At 43.2% G+C, this 27,848-nt stretch overlaps 1 protein-coding gene and 1 pseudogene across 3 annotated transcripts in view; one reads left to right on the top strand and one right to left on the bottom strand.

Moving 5' to 3' along the window:
* The window catches only part of ttk (ttk protein kinase), a 29,934-nt gene extending 6,441 nt beyond the window's left edge, over nucleotides 1-23,493 (bottom strand). Inside the window, exons 1-17 of one of the 3 annotated variants that reach the window (XM_007905047.2) lie at nucleotides 23,430-23,493; nucleotides 15,961-16,071; nucleotides 15,723-15,863; nucleotides 14,045-14,270; nucleotides 13,365-13,471; nucleotides 13,133-13,282; nucleotides 12,399-12,495; nucleotides 11,797-11,884; nucleotides 11,223-11,311; nucleotides 10,180-10,270; nucleotides 9,212-9,320; nucleotides 5,986-6,122; nucleotides 4,437-4,582; nucleotides 4,131-4,299; nucleotides 1,575-1,667; nucleotides 547-704; nucleotides 159-310 (exon numbers count right to left, since the gene is read on the bottom strand). In XM_007905047.2, coding sequence (XP_007903238.1) covers nucleotides 159-310; nucleotides 547-704; nucleotides 1,575-1,667; nucleotides 4,131-4,299; nucleotides 4,437-4,582; nucleotides 5,986-6,122; nucleotides 9,212-9,320; nucleotides 10,180-10,270; nucleotides 11,223-11,311; nucleotides 11,797-11,884; nucleotides 12,399-12,495; nucleotides 13,133-13,282; nucleotides 13,365-13,471; nucleotides 14,045-14,270; nucleotides 15,723-15,849 — 1,939 coding nt within the window. In that variant the 5' untranslated portion in view covers nucleotides 15,850-15,863; nucleotides 15,961-16,071; nucleotides 23,430-23,493. Of the gene's footprint in view, nucleotides 1-158; nucleotides 311-546; nucleotides 705-1,574; nucleotides 1,668-4,130; nucleotides 4,300-4,436; nucleotides 4,583-5,985; nucleotides 6,123-9,211; nucleotides 9,321-10,179; nucleotides 10,271-11,222; nucleotides 11,312-11,796; nucleotides 11,885-12,398; nucleotides 12,496-13,132; nucleotides 13,283-13,364; nucleotides 13,472-14,044; nucleotides 14,271-15,722; nucleotides 15,864-15,960; nucleotides 16,072-21,960; nucleotides 22,125-23,429 lie in introns of those variants that run through there. The other 2 variants (XM_042333562.1, XM_007905048.2) reach the window with 2 other exon arrangements.
* Nucleotides 23,494-26,698: 3,205 nt separating this feature from the next.
* Nucleotides 26,699-26,842, top strand: LOC121848595 (annotated as a pseudogene).
* The last annotated feature ends 1,006 nt before the right edge of the window (nucleotides 26,843-27,848 follow it).

Raw genomic sequence — 27,848 nt, 5'->3', positions numbered from 1 at the left:
AAAGGATAACTGAGAAGAGGAGGAAGAATGAAACTAAACTGATAGCTGTTCCAGAAAGCCAGCACAAGCACAATGACCAAATGCCCACTATCTATGCTGTAAATTCAGGAAGATGGGGAGGATTTGTTTTTAATTAGTGGATGAATAAGTAGATTTACCATGTTGATGGATTGTGTGAACTGCTTCCAAAATGTTTTTCCAGTAACATTTGCGTTCCAGTGGATTGATGACCTTTTTCTTTCTGAGAAAAGTATTTAAATCTATGTTGCCACATTCCATTACCATATAGATGTAGCTTTCTGTAATTTCACTGTGTTAAAAGGAAGCAATTAGGTAAACACGTTACTTACTGTACAATTTACATAATCTTTAGTCCCTGTTTTACCATGTTTAGTACAAAGTAATTCATCTAAAAATGCAGATTTCCTCAACTTCATACTAGCTATAGTAAGTAGATCTTATTCCCATAGATTTCTGGATAATAAACTTGCTGCAAAAAAATGTATTGCTATATACATGTCCATTCCCGAAGTAAGAATCACTTACAAATCAAAAAGCCTGATGATTTTATCACTGTGCTTTTGCAGACGTGCCAAGTATTCAATTTCATTCTTGTAGCCAGCTACTGTCTGAGGGTCTGCATCCTCCAGATTCACGAACTTAATGGCATACAACTGCTTCTTTTGGTCAAGGACTTGGAACACCTAATGAGACAAGATAGTTTACTTGCATTTTATTCTTCCAATGTCTTTTAAAACAAGCATTCTTAGAAAAGCCAGCATTCAAAGACATCATTGATGCTTTTCAAGCCTGCACAGTTCATCAATGATATTTGGAAAGGTAGATACGTCCTCACCCCTGTGAACCAACATCATAACAACAGTCCTAACCAAACAATTAATTTGTATACTGATAAATAACACTGGTAACATTAATAAAGAACCCTTATTAAAACACCACAGAATCCTCTCAATTGAATTAAGAATCTCACTCGATTTTGAACAGTAGGAAATCATAGGCTGACTCCATAGTCATTTATACACAAGGATAAGTTAATCAATCAAGGACTGTTGGTGGTTTTATTGCCTCATCTTCTGCTCCTTTACGACTGACTTAATGCTCTTTACTGTATTCAAACATGGTTTGTAAATAGTCAAGTTACTTTAGTTTGTACAATGAATATGCTTCATTTCAAAAAGATTCAATCACTGAGGGAAAGGTCACACCAGTTTCTAATGACTAAATTAAGATGCCATACGGACAACATAGCTCTTCAAGCTAAAACAACTACATAAATGCTCATGTCCCCATCCCCTTTCAATAGTGAATGCCATTGCCAATCAGTAAAGATATGTGCTTTGGTGCCAGGACCACTCATTTGGAATGCAACATCTCAGTTACTTTATATTTACAATCAGCTTATGGTTAGAGGCTGCAAACCTGAATGCTCAAGGCACAGCACTTTAGCCCTGAAGAGCCAGCTATAGTAGCTCCTCAAGTGTTAGTTATTTCAAAATTCTTTGTATCACATTCTTCCTATTGAAAATTAAAATGGAATGTGTGCAGACTATTACCTTACTGGATCCTCCAGTTCCAATAAGCTTTAGTATCATGTAGACTCTGCCCTTAATCACAACATTTTCGTTGGCCGCAAAAGAACCTGAAGCCTGATGGAGTAAAGTGGAGTCATTTGAAATAAGTGCTGTTTTTATATTTAAAATATTGCACTTCAGCTTATTACACATTATACAATAACTGTATATTTAAGCATTAATATTCAAATATTAAGCACCACAAAGGGGAACAGCAGAAAAATCTCAGAAAGTTCTAAATAACAAGACCAGCAACAGGCAGGAAAAGTAAAACAAATTAAAGTTAGAAGTGGAAATTTAACTGCTTGGAACATCTGAAATAAAATGGCGGAAGCAAAGGCACTGGTATCAATGGTAATCACATTGTAGTAGCACAGTGACTTGATATTAATGGATTAAGTACATCTAGCTCTGATTCATATGCTTAATGACAAAAGGACCAGACTAACATTTGGAGTTTGCTTCAAACTGCCAGACTAATAACTTGTCACTTTATGATAATTTGAGAAAAAGATTGTCCTATCAGGGTATTTCTATTACTTCAATATAAATTGAAAATGGCCAAGTGGGAAGGTCTCTGAGCTCATCGGTATAGTGCAAAATTGCTTGCCAACTCAGCAAGTCAAAAAGCACATCGCTCCACAAGTTAGTGACCCAGACACTATTTAGGGAGCAGAGGTAGTTGATTCACTAGGTAACAGTAACCATAGCTCAATAACATTTGATAATGCAAAACCGCACAAATACTAACCACATATGGAAGTTTAAACAGGGAAATTTGAAAGATATGAGGGCTGAACTTACTGACAAGACAGACATCACTGAAAGACAAATTGAGGATAAATCATTATGAAGCCCATGCAGGTCAAGCAAACACTCAAGTGTAGGAGGTGCAAATTAAACAAAAATGCTCCAAAGTAGATTACTAGGAAAACATAAAGGAAGATTATGCAATACACAACTGTTTGTGAGACTGCTGTATGCAATTGGCTCCCGCATTTCGCCCACAAAATACACAGTAAATTCATTTTACAATATATTTTGTGAAGCACTTTGAGGCATCTCAACAACGTAATAAGGTTCTATATCAAAAGCAAGGATTATTATTAAGACAAAAAATAAATATTTACAAAGCTTGTAGGGTGAAAGGATATCATTTGGCTAAAATAACACAGAAAAGGTTTAAATCTTACAGCAGTAAGCGGGCAATCAGGAAAGAAGCTAAAGACTTAAGAGACTAAAAGAGAATAAGAATAAATAAGAGAATAAACAGGAGATAATGAACATTAATAATAGACGATACTAAGCTAGGAAAAGTAGTTAATGGTGAGGAGGATAGCACCAGACTCCAAAAGGACTTAGACAGATTGGTAAAATGGGCAGAAACTTGGCAGATAAGATTTAATGTGGAGAAATGCGAAGTGTTGCATTTTGGTAGGAAGAATGAGGAGAGGCATTATAAGCTAGATGGTACAATCTTAAAGGGGGAAAATGAACAGAGACCTGGGGATCCACAGAAGCAAATCTCTGAAGGTGGCAGGACAGGTAGAGAAGCTGTTAAAAAAGAATACGGGATACTAGGTCTTATAGATAGGGGCATAGAATTCAAAAGTCAGGAGGTTATGTTGAATATTTATAAAATGCAGGTTAGGCCTCAGTTGGCGTACTGTGTTCAGTTCTGGGCACCGCACTTTAGGAAAGATGTTAGGGCATTGGAGAGGGTTCAAAGGAGGTTTACCAGAATGGTACCAGGAATGAAGGACCTTAGTTATAAGGAGAAGTTAGCGAAACTTGGATTATTCTCCCTAAAGCAGAGAAGATTAAGAGGGGATTTAAAAAGGTTTTCAAGATCATGAGAGGATTTGATAGGTTGAACCGGGAAAAACTGTTTCCACTGGCATGTGGGTCAGTAATCCGAGGACACCGATTTAAGATAGTTATTAAAAGAAACAGAGGGGAGGTTAGGGAAAAAAAAATTCACCCAATGAGTTGTGAATGCATTACCTGAAAGGGTAGTGGAATGCATTACGTGAAAGGGTAGTGGAAGCTGATCCAATAACAACTTTTAAGAAAGAAGTAGATGGGCATTTGGGGAGGACAGGATTGCAGGGCTATGGAGAGAAAGCGGGCCAGTGGGATTGAGTTGGATTGCTCTTTTAGGAACCGGGGCAGACGCGATGGGCCGAATGGCCTTTCTGTGCTGTATGATTCTATGATATTAAATGACTACTTTCTGCAGGTTTTCAAACAAGGAGGACGTGAAAAACATTAGACTAGGTATACCAGATTGAGGCAAAGAAGCTGAAATCTGAAGAAATAACGCAATGCTGAAATGAAAGGATAAAGGGTGTTATTCTGGAAGAAAGAGATCGAATTGGGTGAATTAGCTTCTCCATCTGAAACTCTTTTATAGGTCTAATTTTACATATCCCAGAGCAAAGTTTGCTTTTTGGAATGTAGATATAATTATGTGTAAAGTTTCTTTTTAAACAAAGTAGTCAATGTAAATGCAAACTTTGAGTAAATGCAAAAAAATACCTCCAATAGTGGTGGATGCTGGGAAGATCCATATTGTGGAAGCTGATCGTGACGTTGGTATGGCGTCGCTGGAGTATGTGGACCAGGATGTTGGTAAACCGGGGGAAAATTGCACGGAGTTGAGAATTGTGGCATCATCGAAGATTTGTTCATGACTGGAGTCTGCATACTTAGGGAAAAAATGTAAATTCCTCATGTGCAGTCGTTAAATTTGATATTTCAAATTAAGACAAAATGAAAAATGCAAGTTTGCTTCAAAAATCCAAGACACATCATCAGTACATGTTTAACAGACAAGATTGTTACCTGGTTGTGTAGTAACCAGATACTTTGGTGCTGGGTGTCTGACACAAAGACACTGGTGGACCTGCTGTTTTCCCAACACCTCCAGTCGGCAGCACTCTCTTTGGAGCAAACATTGAACCAGTTTTCTCAAATATTGCTGCACCAGTCTAGATGTTTTTTTGAATAAAGTAGAAGAGGACAAATAAAGTAAGACTCACCAAACATCATCAGGTGCTTAATTTAGTACTCAAGGTCTAACATTCAATTTAGTATTAGACAATAAGACCACGCGTCAAGCAGACTGTTGAAAATTCTTAATTCACTTTAACATGAAAGCCAGGTCTTTAAGAAATACAAAACAATGGCTTCCACCTTAAGACTGAATTTAACAGTTTCACAATTCTGCATGCTAAGAAATTAAGACTAAACTGCCCTACAAGCCAAGTTTTAAAATCAAAGCTGGGAGATCCAAAACAGAGGATTCTGGAACTTTTCATGCAGAGTGAAAAAAGAAGGAACTTTTTCATGCAGAGTGGAATTTCTGTCACAATTAGCTGTTGGGGCAGCAACCATGTGTACAATCAATAAAAAGGACTAGTTAAGGGAGCACCAAATTGAACACTATGGAGAAAAAGATAGAATATAGGACTAGGATCTCAGATAGTAACTCGGGAAGAGTATAAACACCGGCTTGACTGGAGTGATCGAATGGCCTGTTTGAGATGTACCTTCTATGAATCTATAAGCTAAGCCCACGGGAAATTTGGGGCCTCAAGTGGCAGTCCGCTCACACTTCCAACTCAAACCACGAGGAATTCAGATCACAGCCAGCCATGAACATCAGTAACTAATCACCTGGGCCAATAGAAAAATGTGGGAATATTTGCCAAAATTGTGGGCCATTTGACAAATTGTGGGGAAAATTGCAGAGGGATTTGATAAGATTTTTGGAAATTTGCAGAGGGTTGATTGATGCTATTGACGCATTTTGTGAAACAACCCAAATTAAACTATAGCAATATATTTTCTGAACATGTAGCTATGTTTAAAATATTAAAAATGTTAATGTTAGTAGAACAGCATTTACCAAGAATTGGTCGCAGGAGCTTAGTTTAGGCTTCAGGCGAAGCCTATTAACCGCTCGCGCTGCTACTCTCATCCCAACACTTCCCACGCCACGCATTTGCGACCAGAGCTGCTCCGCCCACAGTAACAGTGTCGAGCAAACAGCGTAACAGACCCAGGGCCGAGCATACTGTGTGTAGGTTTGTAGTGGAGGGGGTTAATTGTAGCGCATTTGTAGTGAAGGAGGGCATCTGTAGCCGGTTCCGCAGAAAAAGTGCGGCTGTACTTTTCTATTCGCCCAGCTGATCAGTAACCGTTTGAGGAATGTATGCTGCTATTCCATCTCCACCAAGATTAACCTCAAACCTCTTCTATTTTGTGAATTCCCCACTGTGGTCTTTAGGAAGTTGTGAGACTTATAAGTTATGTCAAGAAGTAAGAATTCTAGAACCCCAAAACTGTATAAGAAAATCCAACATGGTACTAAAAAGAATTATACAAGTACCTCAGGTGAAACATGCCCAAAGCCAGTTGCAGATATTTTTTTCTTCTTAGCAGGAGCAGATTCTGCAGAGTAGTTAGTGTACATTTTGGATTCTTTGAATCCCATTTCATTTGGGTGAACAATCTGTTTCTGAGATGCTGCAAAATATAACAACAACAAAATTATATTTATAAAGCGCCTTTCACGTCGGGAGGCGCTGGACAGTCAGGGATCAGGACCCAAGCATGGGGGAGGGGTGGGGTAGGGAAGGCAGAGAGATGGGAGGGCGACTGAAGGCACGATCGACGAGGAGGGACTTGAGACCGGCCTTGAAGAAGGCGAGGGGGGGGAAGCGAGGCGAAGGGACTGTGGGATGGAGTTCCAGACTGGGGGCAGAGAGGCTGAAACCTCGGCCACCGATGGTGGGGCGGGAGACATGGAGCAGGCCTCTGTGAATGGTGAGACCGGGCAGGTTGGTAGGGAGTCAGCAGGTCAGAGAGGTAGGAGGGGTCAAGGTCATGGATGGCCTTGAAAGTGAGGATGAGGATCTTGAATTCGATCACATCTCTGTGAAATACGCAAGATAGTTACTAATCATTAGTCAATCCAATCTTATTTCCTGTTTTTATATGGGAGGGATGCAAAAGCAAATATGAATTAAATTAAAAATATATTTTTTTATTAATCCAAAACGTTAGATTCACCTTTAAATGCCGTCGCCTGTATACCTATAAGAAATGAACATATAACTGAAGCAGAAGCCAGTGTGTTGATTTAAGAAAATAACTGGGTATGTTTATATTGTACGTTTCAAACAAAATACTCCAATTTAATAAAAACCATGCTCAAGCTAACATGATTTTTGTTTACAAATGGGTCCAGAGAGGAGAAAAAAATGGAGCAGGTGCTGGAACACCATCTTAGTTAACAACATCATTTTACATTTATAGAGTATCTTTCACATTGAAAGGATGTCCCAAGATTCTTAATAATACTAGCTTGACAACCAAACTCGAGGTGGAAGCCAAGAGGGGCACGGAAAGGAAAGATAATAATTATAATAATGACCCAAAGTTCGGTCAAAGAACAACAACAGCAACTTGGATTTATATAGCGCCCTCCAGTGTCTCAGAGCACTTTACAGTTTAGGTTCCCGGGACCGAGCCTGGGGGAGGAGTGTGAAGGTGACCAAAGGCGCGGTCGAAAATAAAGGTCTTCAGCAGAGACCTGAAAATGGGAAGGGAGGAAGCGAGATGAAGGGAGTGAGGAAGGCAGTTCCAGAGCCTCGGGGCATAGTGGCTGAAGGCACGGCCGCCGACGTGATGGTGGGTGAGAGGGAGGAGGGAGAGATGGGGAGGAAAGAGTGTAGAAGAGACCTGGAAGAGACTTGAGTTCAATTCCAGGCAGGGCGAAACCTTGGGCAAGTTTCCTTACTCCACACAGAGCCTAATAATAATCCCTCCAAAAACAAACAATAATAAATTGGTCATTTTCAATCTACGACTGTTTGTGGGACATTGCTATGCGCAATTGGCTGCTGCGTTCGCCCACAAATATACAGTTAATTCACTTTACAGTGTGTTCTGTGAAGCGCTTTGGGACGTCCTCCCGACGTGAAAAGCGCTATATCAAATGCAAGGATTATCATTATTATAGAAAGGTAGGAGCAGATGATGAGGAGGGTGAGGGGGACAGAGAGGGCGTGGTGGAGGGTGATAAGAGGCAGGTGGATGAGGCTGCCTGGCAGATGTTTAGTATTTTAGTTGAAAAGTAGTCCATGACTTCCTCGCACTTGGCATTTAATACGAAGATTGAGGAGGTCTGAGGAGGGGCATGGAGGAGGTAGTGGGTGGTGGAAAAAAGGATTTTGGGGTTCTGTTTACCTTCCAAGATGATGTTGGAGTAGAACGCCGTTTTTGCGCGCGTCAAAGAACGTCGGTAGCTGTGGAGATGCTCGAGCCACAGTTGGCGATGAACTGTCAGGTCAGTTTTCCGCCATCTCTGCTCGAGCAGACAGGTTTGGGTATTTTGGCGGGGGAGATGGTTGTTGTACCAGGGTATCGGGTGGGTTTGGAGATGGTCCTGGATTTTAGGGGGACAAGGGAGTTGAAAGTGGAGGAGGCGATCATGGAGCAGCTGGACGGATGCTTCAGGATCTCCGCGGATGGAAGGCCAGACGGATAGGATGTTTGATGAGAGGGCCTTTGTGAGGGTCACAGGGGGTAGGCCTTTTCCAAGGGAGGTAGAGGATGGTTGAGGGCTTGGTGAAGGAGAGAGGGATGTGAGAGGAGGAGATGAAAAAGTGGTCTGAGATGGCCTTGTCCACCATGCTGAGGTCGGAAATGTCAAGGCCATGGGTGATGATGAGGTCAAGTGCATGACCATGGTTGTGGGTAGGTGAATTTATATGGAGGGTAAGGTTTAGGGAGGAGAGGGGGGCAGTGAAATCTGCAGAAGTGGTGCAGGGGGAGTTTAGGTGGAGATTGAAATCGTCCATTATGAGTAGGCGCTCGGACCAGAGGGACAGGGAAGATAGTAGAGATGTCTGTGTGGAAGGAGCCGGGGGGGTGGGGGGCGGTAAACAAGGAGGATTTTCAAAGGGAAAGAGGGGTGGAAAAGGGTGAAGTGCTCGAAGGAAGGGAAGCAGCCAGAGGAGTAGGGGGTGAGACCAAGAGAGGCTTTGGAAATGAAGGTCACCCCACCGCCACTTTGGTTTGGACGGGGGGTGTGATGGAGGGTGTAGCCTAAGAGCCAAAGAGATAGGTCTTGAAATGGACCTTGAACGAGGTGAGGGAGGGAGCAAGTCGAGGGACTCTGGGATGGAATTCCGGAGAGAGGAGGCAGAAAGGCTGAAAGCCCCCCGCCAATGGTGGGGCAGGTAGTGGAGAACATGAAGCAGGCCATTACCCACTGAACGAATGGAGAAATCACAGAGGTATGGTGGAATGAGACTGAGGAACTTGACCTTCTGGAGGATGGGGAGTCAGAAGGGAATGATAGGCTCACAGAGCCTAGTGCAGGAAAAGACACAGGCTGTCGAGTTCTGGATAGTCTGCAGCTTCTTTAGGGGAAGTCTTAGTTGTCCAGTGATAAATCCATGGATGAGAGGCTCGGCGGCCCGAGGGGAGGTATTGACAGAGGCAATATTACAGATGTTGGGAAAGCTGAGCGGGTCAGAACACAGATGCTTGGTTCACCTCCAACCATTGCTTTTAATTTGCATTATCAAAAAAATGTGATGAAATACCTTCTTGCTTCTTTAGACCAGTTTTAAAGAAAACAGGAGAAATATCAGCCTTCTGAACATGCTTCTCAGACCTTTGTGAATCCCGGGAAATGGGAATACTTGATCCATGCTGGAAAAACAAAAATAATACTTTTATACACTTGACTGGGGAAAAACGGTGATATCATTACCAGCATTCAGTGATGGCAAAATTTGGTAAGTGTATAATTGCTTTTCAGTGGTCAATTCATGGAGCTGGGATCAAAAATCCATGAAGCCACTTTAAATACAACACTGATGCATCACTACGTAAAGGTGGAGTCCTGTAGCTCAGTGGTTAGAGCACTCGCTTTGCAAGCGAGAGACCTGAGTTCAATTCCAGGCAGAGGGCGAAACCTTGGGCAAGTTTCCTTACTCCACACAGAGCCTAATAATAATCCCTCCAAAAAAAAAAAACAATAATAAATTGGTCATTTTCAATCCACGACTATTTGTGGGACATTGCTGTACGCAATTGGCTGCCGCGTTCACCCACAAATATACAGTCAATTCACATTACAGTATATTCTGTGAAGTGCTTTGGGACGTCTAGAAGACGTGAAAAGCGCTATATCAAATGCAAGGATTATTATTTTATTATTAAGGTCAGTATCATCTGCAAACAAATCCAAAAGTTGATTACAGAATCAACAAAAAAGGTAGTTTCAAACCATGAATGTTCAGTGGTTTATTGTCCAATCCTGAGCAAGCGCCATTAAGTACCCATCCGCAATGTACAGTGATGCTAATTCAGCTCCATTAAAAGCAATCAGAGCTCACGGATGCATGAAATTTAAGAACATCTACTGAATCCCAATTTCAATATCACAAAATCTACCTAGAACTTGGCTCTTAAAAAAAATTATATCGACAGGGCTGATGGCAAGTTATCCATAGGTATGTCAACCCTCCCTTCATAACCTAAGTTTGAAAGCATTAAAAAAAGTTACCATAACGTCACATTCATAGCCATGCGAGTCTTCATCTTCACTGTTTGTCTGAGGCAATGACGAAACTGAAACACGCATGGCTTTCATTGAACTGGTTGATTTGAATACACATGGACAATTAATGAGCAGTTATTCAAAGAAAAATGAACCCTAGCAACTGTGAGAAAGTCTGTGTTATTCTGACAATATTCACATCTCCCATCAAATATTCTCACTCATGATATATATTCAATTACAACAAAGTATAAATTTTGTTAATTTACCTTATTAATGGCAATTGTCAAATATACTGAACATTTTTAGTATGTTGGTCAAACATATTTTAAAATAGCCATTGGAGATGAAACAGATCTCAGCAATATATAGCGCCAAAATCCACTCATGAAATTTTTCACTCCCTTTTATTATAATCATTCTACTGAAGCTTAAGTGAAAATAACACATATAATGCCAGCTCAACTATGCCAATGCCCCTGCTTGTCGGCCTTCCCAACTCTTCCTTCCACAAGCTGCAGATCATCTAGAACTCTGCAGCTCGTGTGTTCTCTTGCACAGGCTCCGTGACCCCATCCCACCCACCCTCGCCCGGCTCGACTAGCTCTCCATCCCTCAGAGAGTCAATTTCAAAATTCTCATCCTCACTTTCAAGGCCCTCCATGGCCTTGCCCCCTCCTTCCTCTCCGACCTGCTAACCCCTTATCAACCTGTCCGCTCAGCAGGCTCCGGCCTGCTCCATATCCCCCGGCTGGCCCGGCCCACCATCAGCAGTTGGGCCTTCAGCCTCTCTGCCCCACCCTCTGGAACCCCAACCCACATTCCCTTCGCCTCACTCCCTCCCTTGCCTCCTTCAAGGCACGCCTCAAGAATCTCCTCTTTGACCACCCTCTGTGCCCTCCACCTTCTCTGATCTCCCCACCCACCCGGGTCCTAATCCCTGACTATTCAGCACCTTGGGACGTCTTCTTGACATGTAAGGCGTTTTACAAATGTAACTTTGTATTGTATAATCACTAATTAGGTAATAATATGCTTCTAGACTTTACATATTCACAGAAGCAACATCCATCGTCTTTAATCCAGTCACCGAATCAGTCATTATTGGCTGCATGGGAACACTGACTGTTTGAGAGATCTAAAAAGAAAATAGAACAGAAACTCAAATGGGATGGGTGGTTTGTCATTTTTAATTAAATAGTATATTCATGAAAATCTTTAATACTTCATCTATCCTGACCGGCATTATTGAACAAGATGATAAAATTGCTGGAAACAAGTTCAACCTTCTTTCAGTAACACAACAATAGTGTTCAAAAGCTTTAGATAAGTTTTTGTGTCAACTATGAAATTGTTCAATATCGCAATTAATTTAAACATAAGGAATGATAAACACAAATCCCACTCCTTATTTAGTTTCAAATAGAATGAACATTAAATACCAATATACCAAATGGACTAGAGATTATAAATTGAGGGTAGTGGATCAATTTGGCCAATAAAGAGAAATACAAATGGTTAACATACATACATGTGACATGTAAAATGAGTTAGCAAATTCTCTCTATTAGAAGTTAATGCAGGAAGAATATTTCCTATAATGGTGGTGTTAAAAACTCCTACCTTATTGCCAGCCGTTTTCTTGAATTGCTTGAAAAGATTCTGCCCACACGGCACATTATTTTCTTTATTGAAGTCACCATTGTCAACCCTGATTTNAAAAAAATGTTTTTAATCAAAACTCAAGTCCACTAACAAACAAGGAGTGTAAGTAACCAGTGGTTTCACAAAAGCAGAAAAACAACACAATTACATTTGTATAGCGCTTTTTACGCTATAAAAAAAACGTATTTGAACTCAATCGAGGAAAAAAAATTGCTGAAGACCCATTTACCACTACTGCACTGCCTTTTATGAAAAAATAACAAACGTGTTATATAGAACAGCATACATTGTCGTTTTATTAGTATAGATCAATCATCTACAATACTGTAGTAGCTCAGATTAAAAAATAGATAAAAGCACTGATGAAGCAGAATATCATCAGGACACACAATATTTTCAGAGTAGGAAATATCCTACAAATTCAACCCAGCCCAATGGTTCAAAAATTTAGCAGAACATGTAGCATGAGACTCAGCGCATACAGTATCCTTTGACCCAAAATAAATGTACAAAATATGCAGTACAAAAGAATTTTAAAGCACAAGTAATTTCAACATCACCTTAACGATGAGATAGGACCATGTTGCAATTCTCCAGAACTATCACTGTTTTTCCTGTCCCTAGGTAGAAAGGTCGGTTTACTCTGAATCATTGTCACTACAAAAAAATAAATAGTTTCAAAATTATATAATGCTTTATTATAATAATCTTTGCATTTGGCATGGTACCTTTTACATTAGGACAACGTTTCAAAGCACTTCACAGGATTTACTTTGAAGTGGAGTAGCTGTGTAGGTAATCACAGCAACCATTTTCACACAATATCCCACAAATCGCCATGAAACAAATGACCAATTTTATTTGGGGAATTGTTGGCCAGGATACTAGGAGAAACTCCTTTCTCTCTAAATAGTGCTATTTATCTTTGACTGTCCTTGATGTCGTCCCAACGTGAAAGATACTATACAAATGTAATTTGTTTGTTCCGAATTAGTTTGGCCAATTTTAAAGTTATTGTTCAGTATCAAGATATCAGGCTGATCATAGTTGTGTAACTGCATTTATGTGCTTCAGACTTGCCGAGTTTTGAGATATTTCTAATATTCTTGTGATATTTTCATAAGATTTCCGAAGTTTGCTTTGTTAAGCCACACCATGTTAGAAAGATAATTGCAGAGATAATATTCAGAACAGACTAAATCTGTAGTCACAACACTGATTTGTTATTGTGTTTTTTTCTACACTCGGTCTTCCTCACTCTCCTCTCCACCTCATGTTCCAAACATTTACTTACCAGATACATTTTTTTTATCTCCTTCATCCGGCGGTACAAGCAGCATTTTCCCCTTGTTTAAATTGTAGAAAGCAACTTCTAACAGCTCAATGGGCTCTGCTTTGACATCCACAGCTTTCTGAAGAATTGTTCTACATTTCTTTACACAAGCTGTCCAAAAAGCAACAGTGTTTTAGTGACAAATCTGGATTATTATGATCAGAAGATTATAGCAGAACATAGTCATACAAACCTCGGTTCAGTTGAAACTGTGCATGTGCTATATGCACAAAGGCAAATTTCTTACAATTCACTCTACCCAAGTTAAATTGCTCTTGTGCTTCATCCATATCCACAAACCTGAGAAAACACACACCAATACTTGAGATTCTACACTTTAAAATCAAAATGAAATATTGACTGCATTAATCTAAACAAGCAATTCATAATCTGTAACCTTTATTGGGCATGAAAAAAAAGTTATTCTATTTCTTAATTGAAAGCTGCTTGACTATTCACTTTACTACAGGAGATGGATCACAGAAGGAGGTCATTTAGCCCATTATGTATGTGCCAGCTCTTTGAAAAGAACTATCCAAATCAATCCCACTCCCGTTCTCTCCCCATAGCCCTGCAAACTTGTCCTCTCCAAATAATTATCTACTTCTCTCTTAAAAGATGTTACTTGGGCAGGCTCCACTGGCTCCCCATCACTGAACGGATCGACTTCAAGATCCTCACACTCACTCACCAATCCTCCACCTGGCGCCTCCGCTTGACTGAGCATGTGAAAATATAGCTCACTAGGTGAGCTGTTCGCTGATACTCTACAGCATGGCATTTTTAAAATGTTATTGCTTTGACAACTATATCTGTATGTTTTGTAAGTGGAACAAGCTAGCTGTTATGCTTTTGCAAACCAATAGCACTTACGCTTTAAGTTCTGCAAATCGGACCAGGATGCGGGCGTAGCTCTCATTCGCAGCATGCCTTTCGACTGGTAAAGCAGCAACAGTCTCATCATACAATTCCAGAAGTTTATTCAATAGGGAAGTATTTGTTTGAGGATCACCCATCTTCTCCACCTTCTGAAGATAAGCCAACCAGTCCTCTGGGCAGTTTCCAGCAGACATAATTTGCCTGATAGTGCCAGTGTGATCTGTATAAAATATAATGAAAGTTTAAATGCAACAAGGATTTCTGACGGAAAACTGATGCAGATAAATACAAAAAGTAATGCAGGCACTGAAAGATCATACTTCAGATTAAACTTCACCCATTTTTAACAACTTGCATTTATATAGTACCCTCCATGCAGGGTAGTATCTCAAGAGTGCTTAACAGGCGGAGCCTGATTCCGAGCCGAGGGGAGGTGTCAGTAAGCAGTACAGTACACAGAAGGTGGTGGTTAATGGGTGTTTCTCGCAATGGAAGGAGGTGTGCAGCGGTGTCCCCCAGGGATCGGTATTGGGACCACTGCTCTTTCTAATATATATTAATGATGATCTGGACTTGGGCATAGGGAGCACTATTTCCAAGTTTGCAGATGATACCAAGTTAGATAGGGTAGTAAATAGTGAAGAAGACTGTGACGGACTGCAGGCAGACATACACAGAATGGTGGAATGGGCTGACATGTGGCAGATGGATTTCAATGTAGATAAGTGCGAGGTGATACACTTAGGTAGGAAAAATGATAGGAGGCAATGTAGGCTTGGTAGTTCAATCTTAAGAGTGGTGAACGTACAGAGAGATCTGGGCGTTTAATTAAGCGATTCATTGAAGGTGGCAGAGCAGGTAGATAGGGCAGTAAAAAGGGCATTTGGTGTACTGAGCTTCATTAGTAGGGGCATAGAGTATAAGAGTAGGGAGGTTATGGTTAATCTGTACAAAACACTGGTTAGGCCTCAGCTGGAGTACTGCGTCCAGTTCTGGGCACCTTACCTCAGGAAGGACATTAAGGCACTGGAAAGGGTGCAGAGGAAATTCACGAGAATGATACCAGGAATTGGGGAACCTTAGCTATGAGGACAGGCTGGAAAAGTTAGGACTTTTCCCATTAGAGCAGAGAAGGTTACGCGGGGACCTGATAGAGGTCTTCAAGATCATGAAAGGTTTCGACAGGCTAGATAGGGAAAAGCTGTTTCCGCTGGTAGGTGTGTCTGTGACTCGTGGTCACAGTCTTAAGATATCTACCAAAAGAAGCAGAGGGGAGGTTAGAAGAAATTTTTTCACTCAGTGAGTTGTTTGAATTTGGAATGATCTGCCCGAAAGGGCAGTGAAGTCCGATTCGATAACAGCTTTTAAGAGAGAACTGGATAGGTATCTGGGGAAGACGGGTTTGCAGAGTTATGGGGAGAAAGCTGGTGATTGGGGTTAGTGAAAGTCAGTTGCTCTGTCAAAGAGCCGGCACAGACTCGATGGGCCGAATGGCCTCCTTCTGTGCCGTAACTTTCTATGATTCTATGATTTTTCACTACAAATATACTTCTAAGAAGTCTGTTTAATTGTGGGGGGGAATAAAATTCCCAACTAACCTAGAGAAAGCATTTTGAATCTGGAATTTTTCTCCCTTTTAGAAACATTAAAAGAAAAGTGCATCAGAGAGTACCTGTAATATCCAAGGAGGATCTCAACTCCTCTGTTTTATTGGCTTCCTCATATTTCGTTTTGAGGTCTGCCAATCGACTTGTCAGTCGAGCCAGTCGCAACCTTGATTCACTGACTTCATCCTCCATTACTAAAAAAAAAGCTGTGAGGGGGAAAAAAGTAACAACATAACAGAGTTCAGTGGCAATTAACAGCATCCGATTAAAAAACATAACATCTGAACCAAGTTGACAACATACCAAGCTACAAATTGAAATCGCTTTCAGTCAGTTCTTCAGTTGATGTTTCCAGTTTCGACAAAACTGAGGTTTCATAAACGAATGCAGTTTTCCAGTTTCCCCATTTCAAAGCTGGTCAAGTATAAGAACACAAAATCAGGACAAAGATGCTGAGCTTAGTTTCCTTTTAAAGGCTCAGCTGGGGATATTATTTCCTTTTCTTCATTATTTTTTAAAGTATGCAATGGTTTTTCTCTCTATTTGTAGCAGTTTGCTTCTTGTACACATACAGCAAAAACAACATGACATTTCAATCAAAAACGGGTACATTTTGTTTGTGTGGTTGAGCTTCTGTTACACCAGGCTCATCTGTAAAAAGTTGGTATATATATCTTCGAGAACACACCTTCCACTAAGGGAAGGAGAAAGAAATATAAATACTTTGCATTTGTTATAGATGACACTTAGTGAACATTCAGGATTTATCCCCTGCCTGAAACATTTTCACTGACCCTGTTCACAAAAGAGAAGTTTGCAGTGTTTTATAGTTTACAATGTTCTACAGTAATTAAAATCTGCTATCTACTTTAGGAGCTTTTTATTTTTTAAAAAAATGAAATGTTAGCTGGATTGAGTTCAACACGCATTTAGTTTTGTTCAATGTTTAAATGTATTACATTCATTAATATTGTTAGCTATGTGGATACATGCCAGTTTAATACAGATTAAACTGTTCTATCAAATATCTTTACAAAATTCTTTCAAACAATTTAGACAACTATACATGGTTGTATTTCAGTGAAAGTTATAGCACTGTACAGCAGCAGATTCATACCACATTTAGCTTGCAATCTCATTTGGCAGCTCTGTTGCCAAAGACTCATTTGCCTCTGGAGTCATTAATGAGGACCTTGAAAGCTGGGTTCTTCAATATCTATAAGCAGCAAGGTAAATATTTCCTTGATGTATTATTGTCAGCATTAGTATTGCCACCATTTTACTGGGCAGGTCCACAGAATAATGTAGATGCCGATATAGTCCTCCGACTTAGGACATCCATCATTTACAAACTATAATGATCTAAATCTCATTTGGAAATGCATAATATGCATGAGTGTACAGTAATATTACTCACATGTTTGACTTGGATCTTGGTTCTGGTTTAACTCCCAGGTTATTCCAAACCACCTATTCTGGAAGTATATTAGAATCACTCTGGGACACACTTCCTCCCCCCTACTTGTGGAGTCCTGTAGCTCAGTGGTTAGAGCACTCGCTTTGCAAGTGAGAGACCTGAGTTCAATCCCAGGCAGAGGGCGAAACCTTGGGCAAGTTTCCTTACTCCACACAGAGCCTAATAATAATCCCTCCAAAACCAAAAACAATAATAAATTGGTCATTTTCAATCTACGACTGTTTGTGGGACATTGCTGTGCGCAATTGGCTGCCGCGTTCGCCCACAAATATACAGTCAATTCACTTTACAGTGTGTTCTGTGAAGCGCTTTGGGATGTCCTCCCGACGTGAAAAGCGCTATATCAAATGTAAGGATTATTATTATTATTATTACTCAGCAATATCACTGAAGTAGCCCAACAGACCAGGCTGTCATCCCAATAATTTATAAAAATACTTTGCTTGTTTAAAAACTGACAAGCATAAAACTTTCTATGGAAGCTTGAGTACTTTAGAAACTTACTAATAGTCAGCAAATTGAATTTTGACAATATCACACTGACCTCGGTAACAATGTTGTGTTAGAATAGTATTGGGCAACCCCCATTTATAGCAACTCCTCAATATAGCTCTGCCTTGCTTTTAGACCAGGTCTACTACAGACCTGCGCTTACTGAAAATGCAGTACAGCTGGCTTCTATTGTTTAAAAAAAAGCCAACTTTCCTTTTGTCAGGTTCCTACAAAGTAGCAGGCGTTGGTGTTGCTTCCCAGTTTAGCATGCAATAAGAGACACGCTTATAATATGGTACCTGGGAGACTGAACCTATCCGATTACATTATAACAAGGTTTCTTGGTATAATGGTGAAATGTTAAAGACCGCAAAAACTCTTTTCTTCTGAAATAATTTGTTTACACTTGATTTTCAGGGCTTAAAGAAATAAAAAATTCAAAAATAAATATTATATGGTGTTTCTCTTAGCCCCCACTTGTTTTTGCTCTCAACATGAAAATATGAATTCAGGGATTAAGTCACTGAACACCAAACCAACAAATACAGTAAAGAAATAGAAAAGAAAACATACACAAAGAGGACAACAAGCACTGGTATCTAAGATTTTAAATGGCAAATTTTAATATTCTATCTGCAATAAATCAACTGCAAACCACAACTTCACTTGTTTCTTTCTCATTTCTCGACTCCATTAGCTTCAGAGGATCCAGTTCAAGATCCTGGTCCTCACCTACAAAGCCCTCTATGGCCTTGCCCCACCCTACTTCTGCGACCTTCTAACCCCCTACCAACTCGCCCGCTCCCTCCACTCAGCCGGCTCCGGCCTGCTCCACGTCCCCCGCCCCACCCACCCCACCCCACCATTGGCGGGAGAGCCTTCAGCCACTCAGGCCCCAACCTCTGGAATTCCATGCCCCAGTCACTCCGCCTCGCCCTCTGCTTAGCCTTCTTCAAGTCCCGCCTCAAAACCCACCTCTTTAACCGTGCCATCAGCCACCCCCCTTCCCCTCCTTTCTCTCTCCCCTAACCCCAGCTCAGGTCTGAAATCCTGTATACTGTCCAGCGTCTTGGGGCGTCGTTCCGACGTGAAAGGCGCTATACAAATGTAATCTTGTTGCTATTGCTCTCATTTCCTTTGTCTCATCATAAGAGAACCAGCTTTCAGCCACTTTGACTTGCTTCCTCTCTCCATGCCTGGAAATCCCTGCTTCATTTCTATGTTCTCATGGCAAATTGGCTGCAATGCTCAACTAGAAATACATTCAGTCTGTTCTATTGCAGTCTGAGCCCTCAAGCCTAGCTCAACTGGTGGCATAAGAGATTGTAGGAAAGTTGCAAATTCAAGTAAAACAACAATTCACCAAAATAAATTTGTCATTCAACTATGTGTTAGTGGGACATTGCTATGTGCAAATTGGCTGTTCGCCTACAAATTAGTTAATCGTAGTGGTTATTATGATTATAGTTAAGCATGTGACACAGCGAAGGGATTTGCTGAAGTGTGCTGGTCAACAATCCTCCAGATAAAATCTGTGATTCACTTTATGGCCTCGCCCCACCTTGCCTCCTTCCCTTATCCAGGGCCTCAGTTTCTTGGATATCACAATCACAGACAAAGCCATCTCCGATTACCATTTCATCTCCTTTAACTCCTCAATCCCTTTCCCCACCGCCACTCAACCCACCTCAATCTTCTACCACCCCTGGAAAAAAGTCTCCCCGCAATCCCTCTCCGCTGCCCTGGAGTCATCTGAACTTCTCCTCCTCTGGCCTGCATCCCGCACTGATTTACCCTCCGCGTTCACTCTCCTCCACAACTCCCTCTCCGCCATTCTTGATGCCCTTATCCCCTTCACCACCTCCTACTCACGAACCTCACCCTGGAACACCAGCCACCTCCACTCCCTCAGGAGTCAGATACATGCCGTCGAACGCACCTGGCTCAAATCTGATTTTACAGTCCCCCAGCAGATCTGGCTGGACCATATTAAAATGTACCACTCCGACCTCATCTCCGCCAAATTGTCCTTCTACTCCAAGATACTCTTGGAGACAAAGGACAACTCTAGATTCCTATTCTCCACCACCAACCATTCCTCTGTCCACCCTCTCATGCCTCGCCCATTCTCTCCTCAAACTCTGACTGTGAGGAGATGCTGAGCTTCCTTGAGTCCAAAATCAAGGGGATCTGATCAATTGCCTTCTCTCTTCCAACCCTCACTCGCTCCCCTTCTCCCCCCTACACTCCGACCCCTACCCATCCCTCCATCCACATTTTCGAACCTGTCTCCCCCTCCTCTCTCATCACTATCATATCCAGCATGAAACACACCACCTGCTCCCTTGATCTCATCCCTCTCATTACCTCCCAGCTCCACCTCTCTCTACTCTCCGAGACCATCAATCTCTCCCTGTCAGCTGGCACTGTTCCCACTCCCCTAAAAAGAGCTATGATCACCCCAACCCTGAAAAGCCTTCCGTGGACCCATCCCTGCTTTCTAACTACCGGCCCATCTCCAACCTCCCTTTTCTTTCCCAGGTCCTTGAAAAAGTTTTTGCCAGCTTCGCTCCTTCCTCTCCTACCACTCCTTTCACAAGCCCCTCCAATTGGGTTTCCGTGTTGCTCACAGCATGGAAACTGCTCTGGTCAAGGTGACAAACGACATCTTGTCCATCTGTGACTAGGGCTCACTCTGCCTCCTCGTCCTCTCTGTTGCCTTTGATACTGTGGACCACTCCATCCTCCTCCAATCACCTCAGCCTTCAAGGTTCTGTCCTTGAATGGTTCAGGTCTTATCTCTCACACCGTCTCCAATTTGTCTCTGTCAACAGTTTCTCTTCCAGCCTCCGCACAGTGTTCTTCAGGATTCTGTCCTCGGTCCCCTCTTCTTCAACATCTACATGCTCCTTCTTGGTGACATAATCCGCAGACATGGGGTCAACTGCCATATGTACACGGATGACACCCAACTCTCTCTCTCTCTGCCTCCACCCTCAATTGCAGGACTACTGACGTCCTGACAAACTGTCTGTCAGACATCAAATCCTGGATGAGAGCCAACTTTCTACAGCTGAAAGTCAGCAAGCCCTCCTGATAGGCTGGTTCCAGTGCCTCCGCACCTCAGGCACTGGCAGCATCAGCATCCTACTTCACCAAGCCAATAGGAACCTGGGCGTCTTTTTCGACCCTCAACTGTTCTTTCTCCCCCACATCCGTCCCATGACCCATTCTGCCTTCCCCCACCTCCGCAACATTGCCCGACTCTATCATGGCCTCACCCACGCATTCATCACCTCAAGGCTTGACTACAGAAACTCCCTCCTTGTTGGCCTCATCTCTTCTTTCCACAAGCGGCAAATCATCCAGAACTCTGCAGCTCGTGTCGTCTCCCGCACCAGGCTCCGTGACCCATTCACCCCACCCAGCTCCACATCCCCAGAGGATAGAATTCAAAATCTGCATCCTCACATTCAAGGCACTTTGAGTGCCTCCACAGCCTTGCCTCCCTCCTTCCTACATCTCTGACCTGTTAATCTCCTATCAACCTGTCTGGTCCCTCTGTTCAGCAGGCTCCGACCTGCTCCATGTCTCCCGCCTGACCTACCCTACCATTGGTAAAGGGCCTTCAGCCTCTCTGCCTCCACCCTTTGGAACTCCATCCCACAATCTCTTTGCTTTGCTCCTTCCCTTGCCTCCTTCAAGGCATGACTCAAGACCTCCTTTTTGACTGTGCCGTCAGCCATTCTCCTACCCCTCTAATTATTATATTATTAATAGTCTTGAAAATGTTAAATACCTGGGAGGGCAGAAATATCCACAGATATCAACAAAGCAAGAATTAAGTCATAGTAACTATGGCCAAAAATAATTATTCTTCCAACACCATTCTGTTTATCATAATATTTATAATTGATTTGATATAGCACCTTATCACAACATTGATATGTCTCAAAGTGCTTCAGAGTATATATATTAAAAAAATTGGTCACTCAATCAATGACTGCTTGTGGGACACTGCTGTGCGCAATTGGATGCCGCATTTCGCCCACAAAATATAGTCAATTCACTTTACAGTATATTCTGAGAAGCGCTTTGAGACGTCTTGAAGACGTGATAAGGCGCTATATCAAATGCAAATATTATTATTATTTCAAAGTGAATTGACTGTATTTTGTGGGCAAAATGTAGCAGCCAACTGCGCACACCAGTGTCCCCTCAAACAGCTGTGGAGTTTTTTTTGCGAGATTCCCCCCAGAAAGCAATCTGCCAAACTAACAACCGGATCCCTATTTACTGCTGGGTAAACATTAACGTATTACATACAGTCCAACCTTCACATCACCAACCACAGCAGCTTTAGACTCATACTGGGATCCGGCAGGCCTGGGAGCAAACCAAGGTCCCAGAGCAATACCAGCAGGAGGAAACGATTAGCAGGAAGAAACAGAGGCACAGATGGGGGAAGCGAGAGGCAGAGAAAGAAAGGGAGATCAGCCGGGTCATCCTCCGTCTTCAGGCCGCTAACAGGTTAAGTGTTTATTTCCAGGTGGCAGTTTGAATGTAGCCTCTTCAGTGGCGGGAGCCGGCTGCAGGCCCAGGCTACATTCACTCACTAGCCCCCTGCACTCCCTCCGGCTCCTTCACTCCTCCCTCCCCATCCTCACTCCTCCCACCTCACCATCTCTCCTTCTTCCCCATCACTCCTTCCTCCCTGTCCACCCTCACATTGACTCCTCCCGCCCCACCCTCACCATCACTCCTCCCGCCCCACCCTCACCATCACTCCTCCCGCCCCCCCTCACCATCACTCCTCCCGCCCCCCCCTCACCATCACTCCTCCCGCCCCACCCTCACCATCACTCCTCCCGCCCCCCCCTCACCATCACTCCTCCCGCCCCCCCTCACCATCACTCCTCCCGCCCCCCTCACCATCACTCCTCCCCCCCCCCCCTCACCATCACTCCTCCCCCCCCCTCACCATCACTCCTCCCCCCCCCCTCACCATCACTCCTCCCGCCCCCTCACCATCACTCCTCCCGCCCCCCCCCCCCCCCCCCCCCCTCACCATCACTCCTCCCCCCCCCCCCCCCCCCTCACCATCACTCCTCCCTCCCCCCCTCACCATCACTCCTCCCCCCCCCCCTCACCATCACTCCTCCCGCCCCCCCCCTCACCATCACTCCTCCCTCCCCCCCTCACCATCACTCCTCCCCCCCCCCTCACCATCACTCCTCCCACCCCCCCCTCACCATCACTCCTCCCACCCCCCCTCACCATCACTCCTCCCCCCCCCCTCACCATCACTCCTCCCCCCCCCTCACCATCACTCCTCCCCCCCCCTCACCATCACTCCTCCCTCCCCCCCTCACCATCACTCCTCCCCCCCCCCTCACCATCACTCCTCCCCCCCCCCCTCACCATCGCTCCTCCCGCCCCCCCTCACCATCACTCCTCCCGCCCCCCCCTCACCATCACTCCTCCCTCCCCCCCTCACCATCACTCCTCCCTCCCCCCCTCACCATCACTCCTCCCGCTCCACCCTCACCATCACTCCTCCCTCCCCCCCTCACCATCACTCCTCCCTCCCCCCCTCACCATCACTCCTCCTGCCCCCCCCTCACCTCCCCACTCTCACTCCACCCTCACATTGACTCGTCCCCCTCACCCTCCTATTCTGTCCGTGCGCTCTCATTCACCTTCTTTATCACTCCCTCACACCCACTTTCTCTCTCCCTCATCATTCCCCCTTCCCCTCTCCCACTCTCTCCCTTGTATGTATGTATGTATTTCTCTCACTCACCCTCTCGGCTCCTCTTTACTAACTGCCCACGAGTTCAGCCGTTATCTTCAAACTTCCGCACTCCCCAGCAAAGCTCACTCTCATTGGCCAACCAGCCTGGCCTGACGTCAGCCCAGGGAGTTCGATTGGCCGGGGAGGGGGCGGGGCCTCAGTCGCCGTTGCCGCCGTCTGATTGGACAGTTTGAATGTTCGCGCGCGGAGCTACATTGGCGCGTGGCCAGAGCCGCCGCGATCAGCGCTGCGCATGGAATCAGGAGCCTCCAGGTCCAGCCATCTCCGGCTGTGTGTCTGTCTGTCTGTCACAAGGGGCGAGACCATCCATAAGTCGTAGTTAGTCAGCGCCTTGAGATGTCCTCTCGAAGTGAAAGGCGTTATACAAATGTGGAGTCCTGTAGCTCAGTGGTTAGAGCACTCGCTTTGCAAGTGAGAGACCTGTGTTCAATTCCAGGCAGAGGGCGAAACCTTGGGCAAGTTTCCTTACTCCACACAGAGCCTAATAATAATCCCTCCAAAACCAAAAACAATAATAAATTGGTCATTTTCAATCTACGACTGTTTGTGGGACATTGCTGTGCGCAATTGGCTGCCGCGTTCGCCCACAAATATACAGTCAATTCACTTTACAGTGTGTTCTGTGAAGCGCTTTGGGACGTCCTCCCAACGTGAAAAGCGCTATATCAAATGCAAGGATTATTATTATTATTATTAATCTTGTTGTTGTTGTTGCTGTAGTTCTCTTTCCTTCCTCTGGTCAGACTCCCAACTTGCACTCTGGGGTCCACAAGCCGTCCCTCTTGCCAATGTGCCGTTCCTACTCTCTGGAATTAGGTACGTAGGGTGGAGCCCTCCAAAGAGAGTGCACCTTCCATCCTCGACTGGAATTTCCACGTGCAGGTGGCACGCGTGTTAATGGGTTTCCCCATGTGTCAGACACCTGGCTGCCCATCCCCCCAAAAAAGGGATGCAACTTGCTTCTGAGTCATAATATTGTGGGTTTGATCCCTAAATCGAAACTTTTAACTCATATAGTCCAAGATGACATTCTGATGTATTGCTTGGGGGTGTATGCTAGATTGTGAGAGATGCCGTCCTTCAGATGAGATGCTAACCAAGGTCCCATCTGTCTGTTCGGGTGGACGTTAAAGATCTCATGACACAACACGGCCACTCAGTACTGTTAAGCACTTTGGAACATGCTCCTGAAGTATACTATATAAATGTAAATATTGCGAGGTATTGGATTTGAAAAGAAGAAGAGTTTCTCTGAGTGTCCCGGTCAACAGTCCTCCATGAAAAAATGGTAATTCACTTCAAAGCATGGAACAACGCTGTGCGAATTAGCTGCCCTTGTTCGCCTTCAAGATACACAGTCACTACACTTCACAGTACAGCCTGTAAAATACTTTTGAGACATCATACCAATGTGAAAGGCATTCTATCAAATGCAAGGATCTTTACAAGTATAGGAGTGCAGCCAAAAGATTTAGAATGTGACAAACTGAGGGTTGCAACCAGTTCAGATAACATGGCCCATCCCTAACTTATAAATGCACCAGAAGCTCAGAAGCATTGTATCTATATATTTTTAAATCTATAGCCTTACAATCTCAGGCCCAATCCTATACTCGTAGATAGATATTTCTATACAATTGCATTTATTATAATTATACTTATCAGCAATCTATAACCCCATTTTGATGATGAGCGTAGATTAGTGTCTTTAAGGTGACTTACCTTCAGCACAGGTGTCTTACTTTGAGCCTAATTGTAAACTGGACAGTGCCCCTTCAAGTCTTATGATCTCAACTACCTGTAATCCAATTTGTACAGAACTACTGGACTAATGCCTTCTAATTTTATAACTGAGAAAGTGCTCAAGAAAATGCCAAATGCACAGGGAATGAATAAATAAATCCGGCACTATTGTAACCTTACAAGCACATCAAACACTGGAGCTACAACATATAAATTTATGATCACGATTCCTTACTTTAAGATCACAGACCAGGCTGGAGGAGTTTTAAAAACAGAAGTTGCTGAGAACACTCAGGAGGTCAGGTAGCATCTATGGAGAAAAGAAAGTGAGTCAACGTTTTGGGTCCATGACCCTTCATCAGAACTGTTCGTCATACGAAGGACAACACCTCCAACAATTGGGGCATGTTGGGAGGGAGATGCTTTTAAGGCTAACAGGAGGGAGGCAGAGCAAGGAAGACAAAGGAGAAAATGGGATAGAGGACGGGATGGTGAGCTAAAGATGTGTAAATGATGCAAAACAAAGGGGGGGATTGCTTAACAAATTTAGCAAATGGAGAGATTATCATTACACAGTAAATTCCAAATTTCCACTTCCTAATTCTTCATCACCAAGTGTAGATTTCCTGGTTTACAAATTATTCTAAATATTAAACGAGAAGACTACAAAGTCCACATAAAGATGCAAATTTTGAATGAGTGCTAACCAGTTAAAATCAAATCAATAAAATGTGTTGATAAAAATGTATTGAAAAATATATTTTAAAAATCACATGTAAATATGTGAAAAACAATATTTAATATGTACAATAATTGGAAGGTTATGTAAAACTATTAAATGTAGTCTTTAAAAAAAAGTTGAATAAGACCATGGTTATAATGGCTATTCATATAGAAATAGTAATTATTTCTTGTGTGAGGTTATCTATTTCATTGGTAAACTAAACTCACTGAAGGAAATTGAAGGCATAACCCAAATCCCACCATTTTATCACTATACAAACTTATATAAATAAATCTATATTCCTGATGATCCTAAATCCAAATTCAATTTCTTTCCCTTGAAATGCATCCCACACATTCTCTTTTCCTATTCCTTCCACAAGAGTGTGCACAAGCATATGCAAATAGTGCAATTTTTTTAAGAACCCAGGTGAAGGGGGAAAAGCCCACAGTCCTCTGCATCACCAAGAGATTGAACAGCGTAGCAGAAGAAATGAGATACTGTAATTGCTTAGGTAATACAAATGTAATTTGTACTTGTTCTAATGGCAAGCTTGTTACTAAAATATTGTAGAGGAAAGGATTGAGGGAGTTATATTGTCATTATCTCAATACCTTGACAGAATGAGTTAGAATAGGAGATACTAATTTTTTTTGATAGTGACAAATTGAGGATGCAGGAAAGAGTAAGAGTGAGTAAAACAATGCACTTGGAGTTTGAGCCAAGCCAGGAAGGAACATTTGAAGGAACAAAGACCATAGCAGTACCAGTAAAAGAGAAAGGCAAAAAGGGGGCTTCTCGGCCTTTTGGCTAAGATCAAGTGCAGTATCTGTTCTTATCGGTTTACTCCTTGGGTTGTGTGCCTGCAGTTGGCCGTGTAGAGATACCATAATCTGAATCTCCCCATAATGCATTTATGGGAGGCTGAGCTCCTGTCAGCAGAGCAATGCCTTCGTCCCTCTGTTAGCTGAGATAACGGTTGCAGGAGCCCTCGATCTAATGAGTTTGATCTATCCTCTCAGAGGAGCAGAGAAACTGGAATACAAAACTAGTTTGTGCAGTTGGTGTCTAGGCCCAGATCGGGCTTTCCCGGGACAGAGATGCGATCCGGTCACTTGACTTGCTCAGGTAGACGTGAGCTTGGAATCAGGTCCCCATCGTCCTTTGATGATTTGAGAACTTGATTAAGCGTGGAAAAAGGATTATCTGGGGGACAACTCTCATTCTTGTTTGAAGAACAATCACGCCTAAACATAGAAATTCCAGAGATATTTTATAAGAATGGAATGCACACTCTCTACATCCTGATTACCCAATTCTGGAGAGCATTAGGTGCAGGTTAGCAGGGGCCAAAGCTTGGGTACCTCAGAGTCTAACCAGCTAAAACTGCATTGCTTTCCTGCTGCTTGTCCAGCTAGGACTACCCTACGTGTTATGGCTTTGGCTTACAGAGTTACCGGGAGCTGAGTGGGAAGAGTCCCTGTGCCCAGTGTCTTGTCTGCCTGCCCAAGTCTTGCCAATGAGTCAGGCTGGCTGTGCTGTCATCAGCAGTGCCCTTGAATACTACATGCTTCCCTGGCTCAAGAATCAGACAACCGAGATGGCCACAGAGGATTGGCTCTATTCTGACATTCCATTGCAAAACATGTCATCTTGGAGCCAGTTCAGTTCCAAGGAGACCCCGCTTACCTTCTCCCCCCACCCTCCAGAGGTCATTAGTTGATTATTTGACATCTGACAAGCGCGGGTTTGAGCCCTCACTAGGTGGACAGCAATTACCAGGAAATCCCTGTGAGCTTCCTGGTGGGCAACACAGCTCAGCATAAAATGCCTGAGTGCATTGCCACCATCTTCCTATGCCCACAGCTCAGACACACATCCCTTCCCATTGAACGATGGTTCCACCAGTTGGAACCTCGGAGCTTGAGCAGCATCTGCTT

Source organism: Callorhinchus milii, unplaced genomic scaffold (genome assembly GCF_018977255.1).
Source record: "Callorhinchus milii isolate IMCB2004 unplaced genomic scaffold, IMCB_Cmil_1.0 Scaffold3, whole genome shotgun sequence".
Lineage (NCBI taxonomy): Eukaryota > Metazoa > Chordata > Chondrichthyes > Chimaeriformes > Callorhinchidae > Callorhinchus > Callorhinchus milii.
This window is presented reverse-complemented; position numbering and strand designations above follow the sequence as displayed.